This window comes from Embiotoca jacksoni, unplaced genomic scaffold (genome assembly GCF_022577435.1).
Source record: "Embiotoca jacksoni isolate LCO1_2020_lvr unplaced genomic scaffold, fEmbJac1.0.p SCAF_1, whole genome shotgun sequence".
NCBI lineage: Eukaryota > Metazoa > Chordata > Actinopteri > Embiotocidae > Embiotoca > Embiotoca jacksoni.
The window spans coordinates 12,177,716-12,202,758 of NW_027185229.1; the positions used below are offsets into that span (position 1 = coordinate 12,177,716).

The window sequence follows — 25,043 nt, forward strand, 5'->3', positions numbered from 1 at the left end:
TTAAAACAGAGGTTCCGAGGTGAACTTTTGAATCTCGCTTAAAGTCTTGCAGCTGAGGTAGCATTCCTGTGGATGAGAGAGCTCACACCTCTTTCTTTTTTTAATCAGGTTATTTTAGTCCCAAACCCGGACACCGGGTTCAAAAAAAAAGGGGGGGGGCATCCAAAAAATGATCACAAATGTTTAATTGAATTAATAAATGAGCCCAGTGGCATGGTGTACTAATGTCCTTTTATGAGAAGAAACACTTTCCGTATATTTACAAAAATGAATGCAGCATGTTGTCATACATTAAATAAGTGTAAATGAAACATAATATCCCTTTTTGTTGAGAGTCTCTGTGGTGTCATTTTACTGTTTGCTTAATTTTCTTTTGTTCCGTTCAATTTCCACATTTACACTTTTAAAGGTGCTTTTTTTCCATTGGGCAACGTCCTTTGAAATGAAGGCCCATAGATACATTCATATTGTCTTGACTGATAGCAGCAGACACTTGATAATGTACTGCATTAGCTCTCAGCATCGCCACAGCTTTGTGGTGATGGTCAATGTATGAACCATCTCTCACCCTGACACATTCATTCTTTTTATTATTATTATTATTGTTATTCAATTATTTTAAATCATTTGTTAATTCGTGTTTTTAGGTGGCAATGTGCCAACTATTTGTTGGTATATTATCTTACATTCTGGATTATTAAGCTTACATATTACACTTTAGTAATTTTGTATTCAGTGACGGTCATGGCAGTAAAGCAAACTTGGTTTCGAATTTTAGTTAGGGAGAGAGAGCCATAGGGCAGAGAGAGTGCATCATGCAGACTATTCAGCTCAAGGAGAGAGGGAGCGAGCATGTGTGATGTGGGAGTGACTGAGAGCTCCAGGTTCAGTATAAACTGACGATGGACACAGGGAAAGCAAACAGTACTGTTCCAGTGTTTCCTTTGTCCAGTCTCTCCTGGCAGTGAGCGATGATGAGAGTGGAAGGGACCGAATAAAGAGCAACTTGCAGGGATAATCAGAGTTCACATCAAAAAGGTAATTCTGACAAGAAACTATATTATTGTGTATATTTATGAATGTATTATCTTTGCTTTAAATGTTGATATTTCCTATCCCAGTATAAATGTCTGCCTGCCTCAACTTCAGCTCCCTCTACAGAGCGATGAGGCAGGTCGAGGGAAACTGTGCTTTCAGCGTTTTTTCTAATGTAATTTCTTCTCCTGTCATTCCTTCTGGCTGTCCACTTTTCTCCAGGACTGGCTGTGATGATGGAGAAAGCTGTACTGCTGCTGTTTTGTTGCCTGGTCATGTCTTTATCAGGCTCCCCACTCTACCCATCCATCAGGTAAGCTCTGATAAATTTACTAAAATCCATTATACCGTGTTCATTTCTATTGCTCTAAAAATTTAGGAGTGTTTTGAGAGTCATCCTTTCTCAGTGATTATCCTAAACTCGTCGGTTTTGACAGTAGAAATACTGAACAAAGTGGAAGATAATTCCTTTGAGGGAATATTTTTAGTAGATGCCTGGCAAACACTAAAACTCACTCCACAAATTATTTCATTATGTTGCTTAGCTTTAGAGGACAACTGGAATGGTTAGAAAGCCTGAACAAGTAAAATGGAAAAGGGTTATCTTGACATTTACAGCCAGGAAATCCACATGTAACACAAAAAAAAAAAAAAAAACACACCACAGCACTGATGTAAGCTCAGTGTGGACAGACTTGATCCAGTCTTCAGGGCTGAAATAATGCTCATCGCCATGCTCATCGTGCGATGTTTTAAGCCTTTCGGTGGCTACTTTGCATGTCATAGTTGTGTCCTCTGCACTTGTTATGCTAAAAAGGGTCAAGATGTCTGGATTAGTCACTGTGTCCCATTCACACAGCATCTTAATCAGAGCGTCCTGATTCCAAAGCTGCACAATGTGTACTTTTAAAGAGGCTGGAGCATATTGCAGACTGAGGATAGTCATATCCACCTTAATTACAGAAACTCTGTGTTATAATAATGAAATCAGATCGTGTTCTTGGTAGAAAATGGAATACATTTACTTGTCGGTGTGATGTGGAGATATTGGAACACAATGTTTGACATGAATTTAGTTAATGGGGATATTTGTCAGGTTCGGCCAGAGGGACACATCCATCCTGATGACATCTTCTATCAAGAATCCAACAGAACAGCAGGCCAAAGACCCACGTCTTCCGAGGGAACAAGCGGAGTTGCGGTTTGTGTGTTAACATGGATTCAGTGGCTGATGTAAAATATGGCTTAAAAGATCATTTTACCTACAGGGAATTTTTTTAAAACACCCATATTTGCTCAATCATCTTAGTTTTGGGTTTATCTGTCTTTAGGATTTCTGCCTCCAACTATGTGGAATTGAGGTGTAAAAGGAGTTTTATATATGACGCTCAGCACAGCACCACGAAGAATACCTCAAAGATTTGGTCAAATAAAACTGACTGATCCTGGATTTTCGGGGCTGATGCTGATACTAATATTAGGGAGTAAATATATTTTGATATCAATATATCACGTGTGTGTTTGTGTAAGCACATATCTGTCAACAGATACATTGATACCGGTATATCTGTCATAGGCCAATACTGGCTGATAAAGTCGGCCACACGGGTTGAGTTCTAAATAAAACCAGTAGTATTTGCATGGCTAGACCATTATTGCCCAAGTTAGATATACCATCTTGTAATTTGGACGAACTTACCCTTTAAGCTGGATAATGGACGGCATTATGTGCACATAGATAACAGCAGGGATGTAATACACAAATGCGGTTATGTTGCCGCTGTTTCTCAGGTTGTGTATCCAATGTCCCCGTGGTAGTAAATGCATTTAATAGTATTGACGTTTATTAACATCACTTTGGTTTAATAAAGTCAACAATTCAATCGTCGATAGGACGCTTTTAACTTACAAGTCTTGTGTTTGCACTCACGTGTAATACAGTAACTTTAACAGCGCAAACAGTAGCAGATCAAAACGAGGCTTCGAGTTGACGTCATTAATCAATCATACGCCTTAAATGTTGATATGACAACTTTGACCGTTCCATTTATTTTGATTGGCTCTCTTGTACGACATGCTTTAAATGTGATTGGATCTTCAAGCACTAGTAGACAACATTTCAACTGGATCAAGAGAACGGTGAACATTTTATTTCCTCAGTTGGAGAAAAGAAAGTGAGAAGTGTGTTTCGGTGCGCTCTGGCAGCATTACACCTACGGATAACAGATACATCCCTCATCTACCTGTTTCTTGGTGCTGCATTGTGCTTTACAGTGTAACCCCCCCCCCTCCCTGAAAATGATTAAAAAAAAAAAATAATAATAATAATTCTGCAGTGTAATAACTGATGTAAACTGTCCATGTTTGGATTTTAGCTCGGGACGCCACGCTGATGCCATCTTTACAAACAGTTACAGGAAAGTCCTGGGCCAAATCTCCGCCAGGAAATTCCTCCAGACAATCATGGGCAAACGGCTGGGGTAGGTAGCACAGGAGGAATGACAACCCTCCACGTGTGTGCAAATCCAACAGGAAGTTCACAACAGAATGACACAATGAAATATGAATTGTTGGCATTTAAAAAAAAAATTTAAAAAAAATTTCCCCACAGAGACAAAAGCGAGAGCTACACGAAACGTCAGTCTGATATCTACGAAGGGATCTATAGATCTTACATCCATCCAGAGTGATCAGAGCTACAGAGGAGTGCACTGGGACGTCCTAAGGCCCAGGTAAATGTCTTCATATGACTTTTTGTAATATCGTTCCAAGTCAGTATTTGACCTACCCGAGTCTTTCCTCTTTACAGACTTGCTGATCTAAGGACAGGCTGCCACGCACTTTCCATAACCGTCACCACTAGTTCTCTTTTACTTCCTTCAACCTGTTATATACAAATGAAAATCTTGATGTTGTATTTTATTCACATTAAAAGCTGCGGAGAAAACCTCTAGCCTGGCTCATGATTATGAAAAACAACTTTACTGAAGGGAACAAAAGCCTTAATCACAGTCAGTTCTGTAAGAGTTTATTATTCTATATTATCGTAATAAGGTTTGACCAGACAGAAAAAAAAAGAATCTGTTTTGAAATGCAGTTGAATCCTGATTGCAGCCCGGAAGTATGACATCTGTTTTCCAGCTAGAACCCGCTTCTTCAAACCACTGACAAAAGCACAAACACAGAAATCCGTCATGTGCAAAAAAAACCAACCAAAAACAGTTTTCAAATCTGGCAGACAGACATGTCTTCGTGTAAGCACCCTTCATTCATATTAAGAGGATAATTGATTAAATATATCTCAGTAGTATCTAAAGCTCGCACGGGTGTTTTCACCTCGGGTATTTAGCAGGACCAGACCTTATCTCAGGATTGTTGGTGTTTACAGAGTCCTCGAATGAGATTTTTTTTTTAAATTCTCTTCTTCATGTTGTGGCACCTGCTCGGCTTCCCTAATATACCTTTTATACCCGTTTTGGCTCGTCACCGCGGGAAAAGTAAAGTCATACGATGACATCTTATTTCAGGGCCCGGGCACTCGGCGTGTTACAGCCAACTTGTGTACTCGACGGAACTGAGCCATCGTTAATTCAATTGCGTTTCGTTTCCCGCTGCGACGATCAAAATGTCAGCCTGAAAACGGTCGGTCGAACTTGAAATGGAACAGAAATAACGGCTGCATGTGGGCTCACCGGCCCGGTTCCAGGTGACACGTGGTGATGCGTGAACAACCTCTTTCTGCCATGAAGGTTCAAAATATCTGCTGTGACAAAGGTAAATCAGTGAGTCACCGAGTCAAATTTTGATTACTTTACGAGTCCCGTCTGCTTATGCTACGCTACACTGTGTTTTAGTATTTGCTATTATCCTCTTGTCACTCGTGGCCACAATGGCTGCCATATACAGTGGGGCAAAAAAGTATTTAGTCAGCCACCAATTGTGCAAGTTCTCCCACTTAAAAAGATGAGAGACGCCTGTAATTTTCATCATAGGTACACTTCAACTATGAGAGACAGAATGGGGGGAAAGAATCCAGGAAATCACATTGTAGGATTTTTAATGAATGAATTGGTAAATTCCTCGGTAAAATAAGTATTTGGTCACCTACAAACAAGCAAGATTTCTGGCTCTCACAGACCTGTAACTTCTTCTTTAAGAGGCTCCTCTGTCCTCCACTCGTTACCTGTATTAATGGCACCTGTTTGAACTTGTTATCAGTATAAAAGACACCTGTCCACAACCTCAAACAGTCACACTCCAAACTCCACTATGGCCAAGACCAAAGAGCTGTCAAAGGACGCCAGAAACAAAATTGTAGACCTGCACCAGGCTGGGAGGACTGAATCTGCAATAGGTAAGCAGCTTGGTGTGAAGAAATCAACTGTGGGAGCAATTATTAGAAAATGGAAGACATCCAAGACCGCTGATAATCTCCCTCGATCTGGGGCTCCACGCAAAATCTCACCCCGTGGGGCCAAAATGATCACAAGAACGGTGAACAAAAATCCCAGAACCACACGGGGGGGCCCTAGTGAATGACCTGCAGAGAGCTGGGACCAAAGTAACAAAGGCTACCATCAGTAACACACTACGCCGCCAGGGACTCAAATCCTGCAGTGCCAGACGTGTCCCCCTGCTTAAGCCAGTACATGTCCAGGCCCGTCTGAAGTTTGCTGGAGAGCATTTGGATGATCCAGAAGAGGATTGGGAGAATGTCATATGGTCAGATGAAACCAAAATAGAACTTTTTGGTTAAAAACTCAACTCGTCGTGTTTGGAGGAGAAAGAATACCGAGTTCCAAAGAACACCGTACCTACTGTGAAGCATGGGGGTGGAAACATCATGCTTTGGGGCTGTTTTTCTGCAAGGGGACCAGGACGACTGATCCGTGCAAAGGAAAGAATGAGTGGGGCCACGTATCGTGAGATTTTGAGTGAAAACCTCCTTCCATCAGCAAGGGCATTGAAGATGAAACGTGGCTGGGTCTTTCAGCATGACAATGATCCCAAACACACCGCCCGGGCAACGAAGGAGTGGCTTCGTAAGAAGCATTTCAAGGTCCTGGAGTGGCCTAGCCAGTCTCCAGATCTCAACCCCATAGAAAATCTGTGGAGGGAGTTGAAAGTCCGTGTTGCCCAGCGACAGCCCCAAAACATCACTGCTCTGGAGGAGATCTGCATGGAGGAATGGGCCAAAATACCAGCAAGTGTGTGAAAAGCTTGTGAAGACTTACAGAAAACGTTTGACCTCTGTCATTGCCAACAAAGGGTATATAACAAAGTATTGAGATGAACTTTTGTTATTGACCAAATAGTTATTTTCCACCATAATTTGCAAATATATTCTTTAAAAATCAGACAATGTGATTTTCAGGAATTTTTTTTTTTCTCATTTTGCCTCATAGTTTAGGTATACCTATGATGAAAATTACAGGCCTCTCTCATCTTTTTAAGTGGGAGAACTTGCACAATTGGTGGCTGACTAAATACTTTTTTGCCCCACTGTATAGATCAGTAAGCTTTGCCAGTGACTCACAATACACAGCATCAGTGCCCTGATTATGCACGCTGGTCAATTTCCTGCTAACACGCATCAAAATGACAAAGGTCAACAGGGCTAAACAGTCCTCAGTGTGTGTGAAGAAAAAAACAACAACTAGAAAACTAGTCCTCCTTTTGAGCTGATCAGCCAAATATCCAGCCACGTCATTTTATTCCCAGCTATTTGCGAGATATATTTCACGGGCGTTTAAAAAAAACCAAAAAAAAAAAACCTGCTTAAACATCAAATTTGACAAACTTCTTCTTAAATGGGAACAAAATGAATGAATTTCCTCCTCCAGTGGGCTGCAGCAGAGCGTTGATGGGGGCTGTTCTTAACCGTTAATGTGGCTGCGGTGGGCTACCATACGATATATCTACAGGAGTTTTACAAACTTTAGATCCGGCTTTTCTGTCGTCTACTCGGCCAATTTTGAAGTCACCATTTTGTAGCCGAAGCTCCTAAAAATGTTATTGTCCTGGCACGTTTCCTCGAATTTAGCAGCTACGGGAAGTGGATAAACACTGAGAAAACACGCTAAATACTTACTTGATATTACGTTCAGATAACCGGCAACAAAAATTTCACCGTGAAACAAACAAATTCCATGATATTCCCATAAGTTGTCTTCCATGTCGGTAATAGACTTTTTTTTTTTTTTAAATATATATAAATTCCCAGATATTTCAGAAATTCCATGAGCAGTGGGAACCGTGTCCACACGACCTTCACTCTTTCTCACAAAGAGTTCATATGTAATGCAAAAAACACATCACACTAAGTTCCTGTTTTTCTTCACTGGAAGACAAGACACAAGAAAGTCAGACTCACCTCAACTTCTTTATTTCCTCTTCTGCATTACAAAACCATCAGATCCTCAAATTGCCCATATTTAATTAACATTTTTTTTTTTTCCCCCCTCGGGGGACCATCAACTCCTCAAATAGGAGACTACCGCAGGCAAACACACTGGCGTAGTTATTGATGATCCGAGATTCAGTGCTACTGCCAATGACTTATTCATCGGTTGAAAAGTGTGAGCTTTTGTTATGAGGTGAAATGGGCACTCGGCGACAACAAAGGGGAATGTACAAAAACAAAAACAAAAAAAGCAAACAAAAATGTCATCACAAAACCACAAAATAAAAATCCCTTGGGGGGGGAAAAAAAAAAAAAAAAAAAAAAAAAAAAAACGGCATGTTGGGCAGTAAGAAAACAAATCTCACAGGAGGATGAAGTGCAATGATCAGTAGCTTTACAGTCCTCAGAAGGAGAATCTGTCAGAGATTGTTTGTCCCGTCTCTCAGAGACGCTGTGATATCTCAATTTCTTCCATTTGGCAACACAGACAAACTGCATGTTAAAACTGTCGATTGGATTCTTGAACTTCCGCAGTTTTTTTTTTTCTTTTTTTTTTTTTTTAAAAGTCCGATTTTGGTGAATGACTCCTTAAGAACAAACAAACAAAAAACTAATAAAAAAAACTAAAAAAAAAAAAAAAAAAAATTGAGCCTCGTCAGTGTCTTCTTTTTATTTCCTTGCCCTTATTTTTTCTCGATTCTGTGGGGGAAAAGACACAAGCAAACAGGAGTTATTGGAGGCCGACCTCTGGAGACACTGAACACCTGATCACTGACAAGTCACGTAGGGATGCTCATGCATTTTGATGCGCGTCCTTCTGCACAAATACAATGAAAACTGGCAAGAAGACGGAGAAGTTCTCATGACAAATGTCTGCAACGTGGACGATGCAAAAAAATTCCAACACAAAAACACGTCACTCAAACGTAACGGCACAACCAGAACCATGAGCGTTAGTCCACAATGGAAGGCCCGCCAAACTGCTGGTTTGGTTGTAATGAGCATGGTGGGATGAGTGAGGAGGCAAACCAGAGGAGGGTGGGGGGAGTGGGGGGGGGGGGGCAGCAAGAGCTTGAGAACACTCAGGAGTTGGGAGGGGACTGGGCACCACACAGTCATGCACGCTGCCACACATTATGGAGATGCACACTGTGGATACAGTCTGTGAAAGATGCCCTTACTTCAGCCTGGAAGAAGAACCGACTCGTTTGTTACAAATGGGGGGGAGGGGGAGGGGCTTTATCGTAGGCTCCTATACTTTGCCAACCTACTACTTTGCTCTGCGGCAATCCTGAAAGAGGAGTAAAGAGACAGCAAGTTGTGGGTGGAGGGGGTCATAGAGAGAGACAGGCAAGCAGCTTCAAGGAGACAGAAACTAGCAGGGGGGAAATGGGGGGGGGGGGGGGGGGGGAGATAACATTGGCGAAATCATTAATTGCAATATTCTACTCGTCTAAATAGGGCTGTCGGAAGAGCGAGAGGTAAAAGGGAACAATTTCAAAGTGACCTCTTGAGGCAGTGGCACGGGCTTACAAACGGCTCACTCCGGCCGTTGAAGGGCTCTACACAGTGATGGTGAAGAAATTGCCCACTCAGCTCGTCACTTTTGCAGATCTTGCTGCCACGCTTCTCTTCCGGTCCAAGCAGACACGAGCTCCTCTCCCGGCAGAGAGCCTGGTGTTGAAATTAGCCTCTGAAGGCCCACTAAGGAGCTGCCGGTACAGAAAAGGCCCTTTTTCCACAGGTTTGGGGGCCCCAAGAACCCCTAAGAGGGCCCTACAGCGCCAGAGCGCCCCCGTCACCTGAAAGGAGCTCGTCTTTCTTCCTGGGACGAAGGGCTCTCGAGGAGACATTTGTGCCAGAGGTAAACCTCCAGGAGACGTACCTCTTCACCGCCTTCTGGGCCAGCATCCGGTTCCCGGCGAGGAAAGTCACACCGCCGATGATCGCCAGGTACTTCAGAGTCTGGAACATGTTCAGGTGGGTCCAGTAGACGTACATCAGGCCCAGAATGGCTGCAAATCAAACAACCGAGTCGGCTTTAACGTTGACACCCGTAGAACGCCCCCACTCCCAATGACGATTCTAAAAGTTCGGCAGAGGGAAGCGGGTCGCTGTCTGTTATCACAGTTTCACGCTAAGCTTTTACTATTCCTTCCCGCATTCCTGCGGGACGCATTTGTTGGCGTTCGGTTCCACTTGAGCTGCCCGAGATTTGACTGGTGCCCTTTTAATTCCGTCATCTTGCTACTTCCGAAATGGTTTAATGGCATTCAACTGGGGAATTAGCGCCACCGGCCGTTCACCTTAGTGAACCAACACCTAATATTTGCATAAAAAAAAAAAAAAAACAGTGCCTGGAAATTGATGTTAATTTTTGCATTTTCTATTTGCCAATTTTCTGGAAACCTGATTTTTTTTTTTTTTTTTTTTAAGTTTTTGCTCAGTTTGGATACAAACCTGACTTGTGACGGTGCGAGTTGTGTTCAGGGTCGGGGTGTTTTTTTTGTGGTTTTTTTTTTTAAATGTGTGGAATGTCATGAATAATTCATGTCTAACAATTAATTATGATTATGCACAATGTCGCCCGCGGTCATCGCGGCGATTCACTCCTCCTCTTGAACAAAGCAAGATGAATAGCAGACGGGGAGGCTGTAAAACAATCACGGCCGAGTCGGAGATAAACATTGTGTTTCAAAGACGGGGGACTAACCTGCGTGTCCTACGTGGAACAGAATGGTGCTCGGAGAGAAGCTGAAGTTGGAGATGTTGGCTCCCAGTTTAAACCACTACAGAGAAGAGGGGGAGGGAGGGAGGGACGGGGAGGACGGGGGGGGGGGGTTAAAACACAATGTGATTTTCGTCCCCTGCGAGAGCTGCAAACAAAGGAGCTGAAAAATTGTTTACCGCCTCATACACAATGCTCTGATCCACTGCAACAATAACTATTACTCAGCGTTGAAAATGCAAGAGGAAAAAAAAAGAAATACGTCGTAGCTTTTGTGATTTCAAATTAAAAACGGGCATTATTATTCATGCCGGACCGAGCCTCATTCAGTGGGTTTGAAGGATTTTCCGACTGAAGAGCTTTTCAAGGGCGGGGGGAGGAAAAAAAAAAAAAAAAAAAAGATCACGCTGCATTCAACAATAACACAACTGAATGCTCTAGTAGAAAAGGTTTGATTAATCATGAAAGTAAGTTCGTTTTTAGGCGTGTCTTTAAACAACATAAATGATCTTCGTACACATGTTGATCCACAACTGATGAGGGGAAGAAAAAAAAAAAAAAAAAAAAATGAACACGGTAAAACAGTTTCATATTACCAGAATGAGCAGAAGCAGAAAGGGAGACAGGATGAGTGCGGTGAAGGTGTTGGAGACCACTGTGGGAGGCTTCTTCTCCGGTTCCCTGAACAGATGCTGCACAGACATAAGGAGACTTCAAACCGCTGGACTGACAGCTGCTCGATTTGTCCTCGTTAGACAGCAGAAACCCGGTTTCAAGAGGACAGAGCGATTACCTGGATTTCTGGTTTGGGAACGTAAAGAGTCTTGGGCTGAATAGTAGCTGGGGCCTCCTCATCCACGAACTTCAGGACAACATCGGCCTGTCGAAAAGATCGGAGCTCAACTCGTGGGCTCGCCGCCAGCTTCTCTCTACATCAGTAAGTCATGCCCGTTACCACCCAGAGCCTGGACAGACACTCACCACGTTCCACAGGATGGGGTTCTCCAAGGTAGCGTCCCCAACGATGAGGTAGAGGGAGTAGGTGCCGGAGATAGAGTTGAACTCCGATTTCCGCTCGGCTGTGTCCAACTCAAACTTGTAGAGGTTCTTGCTGTCGGGTTCGGCCACAAACACAACCTCTTGGCCGGTTTTCTGATTGTGCAGCCTGACGAAGGTCTGTAACAGAGAATTACAAAAAAAAAAAAAAAAAAAAGATTCAACCAGGTTGCCCTTTTGTCCTAACTCGTCACAGTGGACGGATGGCTGCTCACGGTCGCCTCGGTCAAACGCATGTATAATGCAACGGTTGTGCGGTCACCAAAGTGAATGTGAAAGCAGATGAAGTCAGCGACAAATAACGGGATTTTGCCCGCAGACGTGTTTTCATGTCCCACCCTGATTACAGACCTGGTGAGGGGTGAGCTCCACGCCGGTGTTGACGTCAACCAGCTGGAAGGACATGGCAAAGTTCTGGTGGCTGTCTGCGATGAAGGAGCTCTTGGCTTTGGAGGGATAGTCCACCCTAGAACATACAAATACAAAAAAAAAGAGAAGACGACGAAGAAGAAAAGAATTAAGGGCGTCACTTCCCTGCTAAACGAGGGGCAAGCGAAAAGCACCCGTCGAACTCGTTTCCAAACCTGCTGGTCTTTGTACCGATGCTTTGGTCCTTATCCACCACGGAGAGGTCCATGTTGGTAACAGCCACCTCGGTGGACACCTTCACTTTGAGCTGCGGGGTGGACACGGTCAGAGCACAAAGCAAAATCACACCTACTGCAGTCGCGGGACGTCAGCCCATTGTCCTCCGCAGCCGTTTGCTTGTCACACCAATTAAAGAAGAAACATGAAGCCATTTAGTTTTGCTCTTCCTTAAAGTCGAGGGACTTGGAAGAAACTAATTAACATGAGAAAAGGTCAAAACTCGAACGGGCGAGGTTAAAAAAAAAAATCGCTGGCCAGCAATGAGAAGCGTTAACTTCTCTCTCTCTCTCTCTCTCTCTTTGTATCCCGGTGGTTACGCAACAATTTCGGCGATTTCTTTTCGCAACCGTGTGAGACACGACTAACGTCCGTCCACAGAGACCCCCTGAAAATGCGCGCCCTTACCCCCCCCCCCCCCCGCATCAAAACGCTATCAGTCCCCCGCCCCTCTTTGACGTCCGGCTATTCACGCCGCTTTCCCAGAAACTACCGAGAGCCGCAGGTCCACTGGCCGCGTCGCGACGAGGGGCGACGGGAGTGCAACGGGTCAGACAGGTGAGCCCAGATGATGCCGCTCCATTTGAACACTTTGCACACGAGCGGGAGAATGTTGAAACGGCTCTGCCACTGAGCAGGGTAGCCAACGTAAGGAGGCCGGAACAGGAGAAGTGTGCCCACACTTACGTGCAGCAGTCACTAGCCTCGCTGCAGCGTTGTCAACTAACTGCAAGCAGGAGAACGGGTTCAGAACGCCACCGCCACACACAAAAACACACTTTCCATGTCAAACTAGGGGTGGACTGCGCGCGACGCGGTGGACAAACGTTTGGTTGCTAATTAACTTGTCCAGACGGACCGTGATGCTACGATTAAGGAAGCTCGTCCAGAGCCGCAGAAGACACTTGTACGCGTGTTTTCATATGCTGAGTGGTGCTGCCGACAGCTAGAAAAAAACGAAGTCCCCCTTTAATTCAAAGGATAATGACTGGAAGCCGCCGGCAACCATTTTCAAGTGCTCGCCACCTATTCAAGCAAAACATAACGACTCCAAACTTGCCTCGACGTGATTGGCCACCAGCCGGCTGTCCCCGGTCACTGCAACAGTGAACTGGTAATATCCACTGGCAGGCTGGCTGGACATGAAGTTCAGTTCAAAGACGCCACTGAAAAGCAGGAGCAAAGAAAATGATACAGTGGATGTAGATACGAAAAGCAGGAAGTACTGATGAAGAAGCACTGGCGACACTATATATATATAAATATATATATATATATTGATAGATAAATAATCAGTAGGTACATCCCTTAAAGACACGTAAACCTGCTTAGTGAACCACAATTGACAGCCTGTCAAAATTCCATAAAAAGTATTACCCTTGAGTACTTTAATCATTACATTAACCTTCACCCTGCATTCCTGTGAATACAAGGAACGTTTTGTGGGTCGATTACTAAAGGTACCGTGTGGGCATATATATATATATATATATTTTTTCCCCCCAACTATTGGGATAGTCTTAAACTTCCTGGGACCCCGAGAGACAAGAGAAAACGCCCAACACTCATCTCACAAATGACACGTACTCATTAAGCGTGAAAGGTGCTTGGCTGAGAATGATGCTCTTGGAGGTCGCAGCGTACGCGGATTCCACCAGCACGTTGGCTGAGGCCAGTGGTTGAGACATGACGTCGGTCACGAGGAGCTGCGAATCGCAAAAGAGAAAAAGCAGCGTCACCACGGAGGCGGACGAAAGCCCCGCGGGGGGGCCGCGGGGGCGCAATGACCTCCGGCATCCGTACCTGCAGGGTGGGCTGGCTGTGGGACACCGTGGCTGGGCCCTGAGCACTGACGACGACCGGCACATGGAAGCGGTTGCGGGACAGAGCGGCGGCGGAACATGCCACACTGAAGGCCTCGGACAGGGAGTCCCAGGATTTCTTGCTGAAGATAGAATTCACCAGCTGGATGACCTGGTCCTGTGGAGGAAACGTTATTTTCACCGATACGATTTAGAAGTCGGGGGTCGTTTCTGGGGGTTTCAACAAATTGAACCATCTCCAGCTTTACAACCTCTACGGGAGCTGCCTATGCTTTCCGTCCTCTCCTCTGTACTCCGGTTTAAATTGAAAATATGCGGAATTTTGGTAGTCACTCACTCTGAGAGTCGCTCAAGCATTTAAGGCCACCCAATTGTGAGGGGAGCGCAGGATTTGGTAGATTTGATTTTTTTTTTTTTTTTACAGAATCTGGATTGTCAAGCAAACAGCATATTTTTAGTGAAATATTAAAATGAGACATGTAGAATAAAGTGATTTTTATTGCAATGTAACCATCTTAAACTTAGATTATTTATTTTTCCTGAAAGCATTCAGCGCACACGATTGGTGCATTGACCGTCGGGAGTTTGAAACAGTTTTGGTTGAGAGTTTTGCTTTTTACAGTTTCTGACTGTGATAAATGCTTTAATTACGCTGATTGGTTCAAGAAAACTTATTTCGGAGGGTTAAACCAGAATAAAAACCTGACGGACAGAAATCCTACCTCTTTCAGAGGCGGCTCCATGTCCACATGATCGGACAGGGAATACGCAGCAGTCACAAACATGGCGGTCGCCTCAAGTCCCTCTTCAAACTGGAGGTATATGCCACCAAGATCATCCAAACGAGCTGTCAGATCCTAAAAGGCAAAAAGCAAAAATTGTTTTAAAACCTACTTCTGCTTAAAAAAAAAAAAAAAACTGTTTATTAACTGGGACCAAGTGTTTCTCACTGTGAGTGAAAGACCAGTGACACCGCACCACCTGGAGGAAGGTATACAACTCACCTCGATTTCCTCCAGTATTCCCCCAAGTTCTGCGTGCTGGGACAGGCGGGCTGCCGTCTGCAGAGCTGAAGTGATGCTGTCCAAAGAGAACACAGATGTGACGTGAATCCAACCGTTTAAAATCATTAGCTTATGACAACTGCAGGGCCGTCGCCGCGCTACTTAACCAAGGCATCCAACACTCACGCCATAACATTGTCCTCCTTGTTGATGCGAGCTGTCAGGGCACCTATGACTTCCTGGGAAGCAAGAGGAAGCCCGAAAGAGCTGAGCGCACTCACGGCCCGATGAATCTGAGTCATGGTCGAATCTTCACTGACTGCTGCCAGAAGGATGTCACGGGTTTCGTTGGATACGGGGATCTAAGAATTGGACAGAAATGTCATTCACAGCTTTCTACTTCGGGGGTTTGCATTTCTGTCATTGTAATCGCGTGAGGATTTCCTCTTTTTTTTTTTCCCATTTCCTATCAAAGGATTATCATCTAAGGGCGGCACGGGGTTGCAGTGGTTAGCGTTGTCGCCTCACAGCGAAAAAGGTTGCGGGTTCGAAATCTGGGCCTGGGCCTTTCTGTGCGGAGTTTGCATGTCCTCCCTGTGCCTGCGTGGGTTCTCTCCGGGTACTCCGTCTTCCTCCCACCGTCCAAAAACATGCACCTCAGGTTAATTGGCGGTTCCACAAATTGCCCTTAGGTGTGAATGAGAGCGTGAATGGTCTTTGTTTGCGTCTGTCTCTATGTGTTGGCCCTGTGATGGACTGGCGACCTGTCCAGGGTGAACCCTGCCTTTGCCCAAAGTGAGCTGTGATAGGCTCCAGCCCCCCCCCCTCGGGACACTGTTCAGGATAAAGCGGGTATAGATAATGGATGGGTTATCATCTAATAAATGTGTTTTTTGTTTTGTTTTTAAATTTAAAAAAAAAAAAAGTTTAAATTGGCCCTACTTTAACAAGACTCCATCAGGAAGAAAGGGGGCGGGCAATTAAAAAGGCCAAGGCAAGAACAACATTTGCATACCTCACATCCTGAAATGGCTTGACTGGTCTCGGCAGCAAAGAAGAGAGAGTCAATACTTGTGGGATCAAGCTGGGATTTCAGGAACCGGCATACTTCCTACAAAACGAAAAATACAGTATTAAGGCAGACGGCGTTGAGGATCAACAATCAGGGGAACAAATATGCAGAATCGATTGTGAATGAAGAGGAAGACGAGAGTCACGTCTTCACCTTGTGATCGGGAGCAGTGGCTCCGAGCTTGGTCAGACCGACAACAGAGTAGTATGCGGACTCCAGGTCGGTAAACTGTTGGCTCAGGAGGCTTTGCAGTCGGGCCACGTCGGAAAGGGAGAGGTGGTGCGCCGGCGTGAGCGCCTGAGCTCCGGCCAGAGCCGCGCTGAAGAGGACCAACCCGAGCAGCCCTGCGGACACAAGAGCACACACGACGTCCAAAGGTGCACCCGTCCATAAAAACACCGAAAACAGGAAGCGACGCGCATATTGTAACGCACTAAATTTCTCCTATGTCGATATGAAGTCATTCATTGAGCTAGCGCTCGTGCGTTGCAGGTTCAGCTACGACGCGAACGAGCTAACGTCACCGTGAAGCAGCGTACCGCACGCGCCGGGGGCCAATGGTTTTTTTTCCCCCCACCAATTCTAAAATAATCAATTTAATAAGCGCGTACGCAACATAAACATAACGAATAAAACGCTCGTATGACGTTATGTTTGACATTAATGAATTCATTGGCTTACTGAACCGGTCCATGTCTTCCAGTCTAATGCAGCGTCACCGAAACCGACGATTGCTTCCGGTGTCTCGGGGAGCGCTCGGTCACCAGACGGATAACATCCCGGTCTTCCGTTTACGTTTCAAAATAAAAGCACACAAAACACATTCGATGCATTACCTACACTCGATGACGTGGTACTGAGCAAAAACCGATCAGTTTCATTGTGTTATTATGTCATTTCGTTTTTTTGAGTGATAAATTGGTGCACTTATAAAGAACACCATGTAGGACATGTGCCTCTGCCGCCGCCAAATTGCAGCGGTTCAAAAAAAGTACAAATTCCCAGACTTTTGTGCAGCTCGTGGATTTTCCAATGGAAGACGTGACACGTTGAGTATTTCATAGATGACTAGTCATCTAAATGTGAAACACCTTCCGTCTCTTAATCGAACATGAATGCATCATCGGAAGCGACCGCCAATAGGCCTGCTACTTTGAGTGAAGATAACAATCAGGCGAAGAAAGGAAATCTTTAAATTATTATTAAAAAGTCAAATGTTTTATAAGATGTGTATTTGTGTGTAAAAAAAAAAAAAAAAAATGTCTGCACACTTAAATCCTTACAGAACTGTGAAGCATGCCAAAATGCAAGGTATTTTTAATTGAACCTGTTTAGTAGATGTAATGAGACATAAGAAAGCAAATGTATTTTGGACATATTATTGACGGTTTATTAAATTCCTTAACAAACTGTTGTATGATAAAATAAAAACATACAACACGAAATATGTACAAACAGTGCCAAATAACATAATACCCATCACTGGTTGTTATAGATTTTATGTACCCGCTACATCTCAGCTACATGGCTATTGAAGAATAAAACTTCCCAGTTGGAACCATCACTTGGTTGGTTATTAATAAGCAGTAAGTCACCTTGATGGATTATTGATGTGTCATTATTGCATTTTCAGCAAATGTCAAAATGTTCCCACTGTATATATAAACATATCCTAGAAGTATTTTCTCAATGCATAACTGATCAACCTGTCTGCACTGAATCCATATTAAGTTACTTTAGAATGGATATGGAAGTACAACCTGAGTGTTTGTACAGTTCACAACATTAAAAAAAAAATTGTAATTACAGACTCATTATGTTATGTAAAACCATGTTTTTCAATGATAGCAAAAGCATACAACAGATTTTTCTTTTTCACATTCATCGTTCTTTTTAAAATGAATTGAAACAACAATACAATGAAGTATGACTGATATTGTGTGAGAGTGAACATAAATCTAAAAGCACTCTCAAATGAGTGAAGGGGCTTCATACCTGCTAATGACTTGTTCAAACACTGCTAAGTTTATGCCATGTTCTCTCAATCACAACTTGTGATTAAAAGCCAAGATAACAAAGTTAGGAAAAAAAAAAAAAAAACAGCAACAGCAACACGAAGTTCTCGATTTGTAACATGTTGGTGTAAAGATGAGAAATCTCAGGACAGAATCAAAGCCCGGTTGGGAGCGTGCGATTTTAGTGAGCGAAGGTAGCGTCTTGCTTTCTCTGTCATTATGAGCTGGTCTTTAGTTTGTCCACAAACAACCGTCTCCCATTCTTTTGACATCTGCAGGGATGAAAGAAATTGGAATTAGATCATATTAGAACAGATTTGTGAATTACTTTTCCCACTGTTGACATTTGTCATTCTTTTTTTTTTAAAAGGTTTTTTTTTTTTTTTTTTTTAAAAAGGTGGAACTTACTGGAACTGGGGCAACTGTGCTGGGAAATATGGCACTGTCACCAGGTCCCAAAAGGAAGCCCTGATCCAAAATGTTTTCATGCCGCTTGCTGCATAACAATGAGGAGTTGAGAGAAACTAACATAGGTTCTTCCTGTGGCCAAACAAAAGGACAAAAAGCCAATAGTTAGCATGTGTTACATGTACAGAGAGACCAGCAACGCCTTTATAAACATTCTACCTTGATGCTGTGTTTGGCTTCAGTCTTAACGGATTTGCGTTTGGATGCAGGCATGTCCTGGCAGTCCATGACATCTAGGGCCAACGATTTCCGCACCTTCTTCATAGGAAGGCGATGCTGAGAATAATAATGATAGTAATTGGGGGAAAAAACAAAACAGTTCTGGGTAAATAGCAGAAGCAGGGATGTCAGCAATAGGGTGCAGTTTTTGTTTAAAATACCAGAAAAATATGTCCCGTGAGAAATGGAAGGAGGTCCGCATTGAGCCGTTCACTTAGCAGTGTGGAGACTAAAACACATTTGCTCAAAGTTTTTCTGTAAAGTGAGAGCAAATTGCGTTACTACAAATGTCAGTGTGATTGCGTGAGAGTATTTTTTTTACAACCGAGTTTCACCCCGGTTCTGTATTATCTGGTACGGAATAGGGATAAATGTCATGGTTTATCTTTCACAGGTCTGAAATGGCATAAATTGGTGTGAAGTATTGAAATTGGCGCGTAGTTACCGCTGTTTTGCGCCTTTGCTCTGGTGGAGTCGAACGTACAACAACCAAGTCGATCCCCGCGTCTCTTAGGATGACCTCGTTTATGTCGTCTTCAAGGTTCGGAGTCTGAGGCTGAGAAAACACGGCGGACAAAACGGTTAAAGCAGGCTGGGGAACAAAAAAAACCCCAAAAAACTAACAGCTTTTCACTGACGACATAGACATACTCACCAGGGGCTGAAGAGGGCCGTACTTCTCCATGGCGTTTTTGAACGGCGTCGGAGTTCGCGGGGTCGAACAGAGCTCGGACTTGTGGTTGGGTGTAACAAATCTACGGGAGGAAAAAAAAAAAAAAAAAAAAAAAAAAAAAAAAAGGTGAACACTGAGAACTAAATGTGAACGGATCCTCAAATCTGTGTTGGAAATAGGGACGGGGTTTGGTAGAATTGACTGATAGGATCACCTTACATAATCAGGACCCTATAGCATCTTTATTATGTTTTCTTTTTTAAGATTTTCAAGTAACAAAAGGGAAAATATTTCCCACTCAAAGACACGGTAAGAACATTTGTTAGCTCACAAGGCAGAACCGCTGCATTTTGGAGAGGTAATGAATCAAATTTAAATTCAATGTATCTATACTCCGATACGGAGGATTCTGACGGAGACCCATGAAGACTATTAGATTCAAATGTTGATATGACAAGACTTTACCAGAGAGATGGTGTGAGCTGATTTTCACGTCATTTCAGTAAAGAAGAGTTCCCACGAATAATCTTACATCATTTAGACAACACAGCAACTTTCCGTTTAAGGTCTGACCGATTTAATGTCACTAAGTTAAAGCTGATGTTACCTGCTGCTACTGATGTCTGTGATTGTAAACAACAACTATTGGCTAACAATGAGAAGCCTACTTTATTTCTCTTAATGTACACTAATAAACGAGCGAGGGGAGATGAGAGGTGACAAGGGCATCGAAGCTGAACAAATCTGGGTATGTTGCCAATCAGAAACCATTTCTGTAGCTGGACTGATCGCAAATATTTTTGCATAATCGCTCGAATTGTTTTCACTCAACTATACATAAAAAGACTAACAAAAGTGCCTCATTTCCATTAATATTGCCACGTCGTTTTCCACTGTTTGATGTTTGGGTGGCGCTCTTTTCATTATCTTTTGAATCTCCTTCTTCTGCTGCGGTTTAATGGCAAGAGTGCAAAACTAGTGCCACCATAGTACATTGTTTATTTTGATTATGGGTACATTGCATTGTCAGTAATTTCTCTGTATATTTCAGTATCAAGTTTTGTGTATTTAAGTTGATGAATGAACTTGTGAATTCCAATATTTGAAGCCAGTAAACGGCTCTACTTCTTCACAAGGTGTATTATTAAACTGTAATTAGGTTTATAATATAACAGCGGCAGAAAAGGAAGAGAAAAAGTTAATTAAATCGTTAATTGCAATTATATGAGAGGCAGTTAATCGTCAATGTCCTGATTGTGACAGCCATATCCGTAATGAAGCCAGCTCTCAGAGCAGATCTCTGGTTTGGATAGCACTTACGCCGAGTTCTCCTTCTGAGTGAGGGGGGTCTTGTCTCGCTGCAGCGGCGTAGTAACGATGGCTTTCTGGCTGCACACTGGTGTGGACGTGAGGGATGGGTTCTCCAGGTCATGAGTGTCCTGCTTGGTCCACATGTTGAGGAACTGAAACAACATGCATTTAGTCAGCGGACCACTTCATGCAACACCAGGAGCAGCGCCATGGTACAAACCGTGAGGCCTTACTTGAGATGGCGAAAAAGGCAAGATTTTAACAGGGGTGCTCTTGGGCGTCATAGAGTTATTGGCATCTGGAGACAAGGCTATGCGTCTCCGGCTTCGGCGGTTCAGTATGGAGGGTGGCGTGACTCCTCCAGGAGAGATGGGGATGAGCTCCCCTCTACTGCCTTTGCTCAGCTCCTGTAAGGCACTGCCCTCCAGACGGAACTGGTGGCGCTCTGGGCTTGGACTGTCCTCAGGCAGGTCAAAGGCTGCCAGGTTGCACCAGACATCAAGGTCCTTAACGTAGAGGGGGGGTATTTCACTTGCCAGTTATTCGTCTTGTCAGCATTCTTGAATAGTGTATTACAATTGCAATAAAAAGGTTTTGTAAAATGTGACGTGAGAGCAGATCACATAAAATATCTATCTATCTATCATTAAACTTCACATGCTTCACTGTACTGGTGTGTCTGTCTTGAGTACTGTGGATATTTACCCCATCCACCATGTCCAGCACTTCCTTCAGCACTGGGCCGGTTGGGGTGAGAAAACCGGAGCTGTCCACCACCCAGCTGGTACAGGTCGTTTCTTCTGAGGTGTCTTCTGTCTTGGGGCTCAAGCTGTCCTTCGGAGAGGGGACAGCCTTTGACAGTCCTGCTCCGCTAGGACTAGCTTTAGCAGAGGCTGATGTTTCCTGCTGCAGCTGGTGGAAAATGTATACATCTATAACAATACTGACTGACATTTGCTGATAGGCATTCTCTCTGTAGACTTCTTTACAATAAGTCTAATATTTAACTGGTGATATTTTTCAAATGAATACAATAGGTCACTCACCGAAGGATGGGTTTTCTGGTCGGGGTCCTTGTCTGAACCATCTTGAGAGCAGGTGGGCTTCTGTGTATTCAGAAAACAGGAATTATTGTTGGTTTTCATTTTAGTACATAATCTTTGATACTGCCTGTATTGTAGAGGAAAACCTCAATGAAAGACAGCCCACCTGCACATCCTTGTTAACACAGGCCAACAGCTCTTCCAGTTCATTTGGCTTAAAGACCTCCCCGGCGTAGAAGCCCATTTCTAACTTGCGTTTGATGGTCGAGTTCCAGTGATTCTTCACCGCGTTGTCTGTCCTGTGAACGAATATCATAACATGAGGGCTATTTGTCCGCACACAAATCCATGTTGTCAACGTGTAACTCATCCTCTCGGCCGATTATAGCATAGATAGAGAGTATTTACCTTCCAGGAAGCAGCTTTGCAATCTCAGCCCAGCGGTTCCCGAGCAGGCAGTGAGCTTTATAGATGATGAGGTCCTCATCGGCCGTCCACGACGACTTCTTAACATTGGGATTGAGGTGGTTGTGCCAGCGCTCTCTGCACTGCTTCCCCAGTCTGCCTTTCAGGTGCTTGGCTACCATTGCCCACTGTTTGTTGCCGTAGAGATTCACAAGCTCTATAACCTGAGGGAGGTCAGTGTGCATTTAAACACAACTCGGTTTCATTAATCTCACAGGACATACTGCACTTGTGTGAGTGTGGTTGTAAACACCCACCTTCTCATCCTCCTCTTTGGTCCAAGGACCTTTAACCAATTCTGGATCCAAGACCTTGAACCAGCGGTGCTGACACTGGTGCTCAGTGTGATTCTAAACAAAAACAAAACAAGCTTCAAATTGCTGAAATGTTGAACTGAAAGAGGGGATGAGACGCATAGCTTAATCCAAACAACAGAAAAACGGATCAAACTCACTGGTATATAGGTGGCTATATTTTTCCAGTCATTTGGTCCCTGCTTTTGAACCAGCGCCTTAAGCTTGTCATCCTGCAAACAAATAAATGAGCATGTTTATGAGGCGTGTCCTTTTGAGCCTCAATCCACTTTGACATCTATTCTCAATCAATGGGACAAGTCGCAACAATCACCTCCTCTTGGGTCCATTTCACCTTCACCTTCCCACCGTCCCTCTGCTCTGCCACATCGGAATCAGTGTCTTGGTGCATGGTCTCCTCTCCATCCTCCCTGACAAACAAAACAGCTGTGATGTGCACGAATTCAGCCGAGAGACAGGCAACTCGCCTCTGACGCGCCCTCGCGACCGAGGACAAGTCGATTTTCGGGTTTACGTCCACGGTTCCCTCGGGGCCTCAGCGGCTTAATAAGTTATCTTCCAGACGTTACGGACCTGTTTGGCAAAATTATACGGCTCCTGCACCGATTCGTGTGGCTGCTGGGAGTTAACAGAAAGTGTGCCCGGCGTCAAAAGAAATCCTATTTCTCCCCCCCCCCAGTTTATCGTGTCCCTGGAAAAGGGCGGCACATACGTGACACCGTGCTGTAAAATAGCAAAAGTTAGGCAAAACAGCAAACTCTTCACCTTAGCTTTTAACACGATAAAAAAAAAAAGAAGAAAAAAAAAAAAGACGACGTTGAACTTGCACGTAATAACAAACAAAACAAACAAAAAAAATAACCACTGCTAATGCTACATTTAACAAACAAACATCAATTTACCCGCGCGGCCACCAGGACATTTCCCTCTACTTCTTCTGTTTACGGTCAGACGGTGATTTGCCCTGCAGTCGCTGCACGTCATATGCGCGGTATATTCGGGAAGATATCGTTGTATTCCGAGTGCTTGGTTTTATTGCGGTGACCGGTGGTGGTGGTGGCGGCGGCGGTGATGGAGGCTCGGTGCCGCTCAGTTCAATTGTAATGTTACAGCCTGGGACCAGCTGGAGCGGAGCGCCCGGGTTGTCCGCGCTCCTGGATTTCTATCTCGCGCTCTTCTCTTGTCGAAGGAAGCGGATGGTGACGAAAATGCGCACTAGACGTGCGCGTTGGAAAAAAGGACAACTTCCGCCGGTAAAGCTGGTGGGACCTTAAAAAAAATAAAACGTTTAGCGCAAGGTTTTGTTTGCCCTCCTCAATATTTAACACCGAACCACCTATTTAAAACGGCTAATTTGAAAACACATTGAAAAGCAGGAAACGTACAATACTCCTCTAAAAATGTATTACGCGTTTTGAAAATAATAATAAAAAAAAAAGCAACAAAGTAACCATCTCGGCGCAGGCCTATTTTAATATCAAATGGTCACTTCATCCATAGAAAGAAAATTCATCTGCAACAATTTCAATAACTGATCAATCACTATGGCAGTTAACATTTGAAAATACTATAAAGAAAGAATGACAATTTAAAAACTTATAACAAGTATTTTTTTTTAACTAGTTTATTTGTTTTTCGAGCATTACAATTTTAAAACATGCTGTAATATACTTATGTATATAAAAGTGTACGACTTCTTATTTATTGATGTATGTATATAGATACATGTATATGTATAATCATGACTAAAAAGTGCCTATGTCCTTATAAAGCTGTATACTACCCAGCTTACTCCAAACTAATGACCCACTCAGCCCCCAGCTGGGCCAATTAACAAGCACCTTCAACAGATTAAAAACACATGGAGCTCAGTTGGCACATACTTGCCCTGGGAAACAATGGAGAAAGCGTTTGTATTCAAAGGTAAGAAAACTGGTCTTAATCTAGAAAAACATTCATTCATGTCTGATCCGATGAAATGATTCCAAAAGTTTTTTTTGTGTTTTTTCTTTAACATCTTACTTTTTAGGTATGAAAAGTTTTGCCTGCTCATCTCCATCGGAGCTTGACAGGAAGTTTTTTGGGGAACAGAGTTTGTTGTCTGCTCTATCGCTGGAAGAACTGTCCACATCAAGGGCGTCAAATCACAAAGTAGCCGATGGATCTGACACCAGGGTGTCCATCGTAGCTTCTCTCTGCCTGTCAGATACTCTGTCACCCAGTCGAGGGTTTTTACTAAATAACCTGAGCACTCAGGAAACTGACAATTGTCACTTGGCTGTACCTTTACAGGGAAAGTCCTCTACTCCTCACATGCTCCTGCAAAAGGCCGCTTGCTTTGACCAGACGTCTAGTGCTCTCGCAGCCTCACCGATGTCTTGGGACGTGTCTTTGATTAAATCTGACAGCCCCAGACTCAACATGGAGTCCAGCCCTCTGAAACAAATGTCGAGTCCAAAACCGAAACGCCACTCACTAGCTGAGGTTCCTCTCTAGTGGGAGCCAAGAAGAGCACATACTTCACACAGTGCAAATTCAGAGGTTTGGAAGAGGAAGTATGGGGTTCACAGCTGTATGTTACTGCCTGCTTCTGATTTGTAAAAGGCTGGATCAAAGAATTTCAATACACAACGTAAAGAATGTAAAGGTAAGATGCCCAGTTTAGATTTCAAAAATAATTGTATACGCTGTATTGAATTCCATTTTGTTGCTTCTAACTTTTTTTTTGTGCATTTCTGTTACAGGATCCACGAGAGCTCTGTTTTTTGT

General features: G+C 43.7%; 3 protein-coding genes across 4 annotated transcripts; 1 reads left to right on the plus strand and 2 right to left on the minus strand.

Moving 5' to 3' along the window:
• Positions 1 to 943: 943 nt before the first annotated feature.
• Positions 944 to 3,920, plus strand: ghrh (growth hormone releasing hormone). The gene is made up of 6 exons (XM_069151721.1): positions 944 to 1,038; positions 1,258 to 1,348; positions 2,132 to 2,236; positions 3,411 to 3,515; positions 3,647 to 3,767; positions 3,845 to 3,920. Exons 2-5 carry the CDS (start codon positions 1,269 to 1,271, stop codon positions 3,723 to 3,725), a joined length of 369 nt encoding a protein of 122 aa, XP_069007822.1. The 5' UTR covers positions 944 to 1,038; positions 1,258 to 1,268; the 3' UTR covers positions 3,726 to 3,767; positions 3,845 to 3,920.
• A 3,484-nt stretch (positions 3,921 to 7,404) lies between these two features.
• rpn2 (ribophorin II) lies at positions 7,405 to 16,518 on the minus strand. Of its 2 annotated transcripts, XR_011179150.1 has the most exons (18): positions 16,448 to 16,518; positions 15,920 to 16,110; positions 15,710 to 15,805; positions 14,881 to 15,056; positions 14,695 to 14,770; positions 14,413 to 14,547; positions 13,671 to 13,847; positions 13,455 to 13,573; positions 12,928 to 13,033; positions 11,807 to 11,898; positions 11,574 to 11,688; positions 11,148 to 11,342; positions 10,960 to 11,046; positions 10,763 to 10,858; positions 10,152 to 10,227; positions 9,324 to 9,453; positions 8,620 to 8,729; positions 7,405 to 8,137 (listed from the first exon to the last, which is right to left on the minus strand). XR_011179150.1 is itself a non-coding variant. In XM_069167893.1 (17 exons), exons 1-17 carry the CDS (start codon positions 16,458 to 16,460, stop codon positions 8,122 to 8,124), a joined length of 1,896 nt encoding a protein of 631 aa, XP_069023994.1. In that variant the 5' UTR covers positions 16,461 to 16,518; the 3' UTR covers positions 7,405 to 8,121. The 2 variants fall into 2 exon arrangements, 1 of the variants encoding a protein (XP_069023994.1); XM_069167893.1 differs by lacking the exon at positions 8,620 to 8,729.
• Positions 16,519 to 17,131: 613 nt separating this feature from the next.
• Positions 17,132 to 24,986, minus strand: mybl2b (v-myb avian myeloblastosis viral oncogene homolog-like 2b). Its single transcript, XM_069168016.1, has 15 exons — positions 23,177 to 24,986; positions 22,588 to 22,684; positions 22,415 to 22,486; positions 22,218 to 22,310; positions 21,904 to 22,124; positions 21,662 to 21,794; positions 21,499 to 21,558; positions 21,158 to 21,364; positions 20,686 to 20,958; positions 20,462 to 20,604; positions 19,124 to 19,223; positions 18,914 to 19,024; positions 18,409 to 18,525; positions 18,190 to 18,321; positions 17,132 to 18,053 (listed from the first exon to the last, which is right to left on the minus strand). Exons 1-15 carry the CDS (start codon positions 23,194 to 23,196, stop codon positions 17,925 to 17,927), a joined length of 1,908 nt encoding a protein of 635 aa, XP_069024117.1. The 5' UTR covers positions 23,197 to 24,986; the 3' UTR covers positions 17,132 to 17,924.
• Between the last annotated feature and the right edge of the window lie 57 nt (positions 24,987 to 25,043).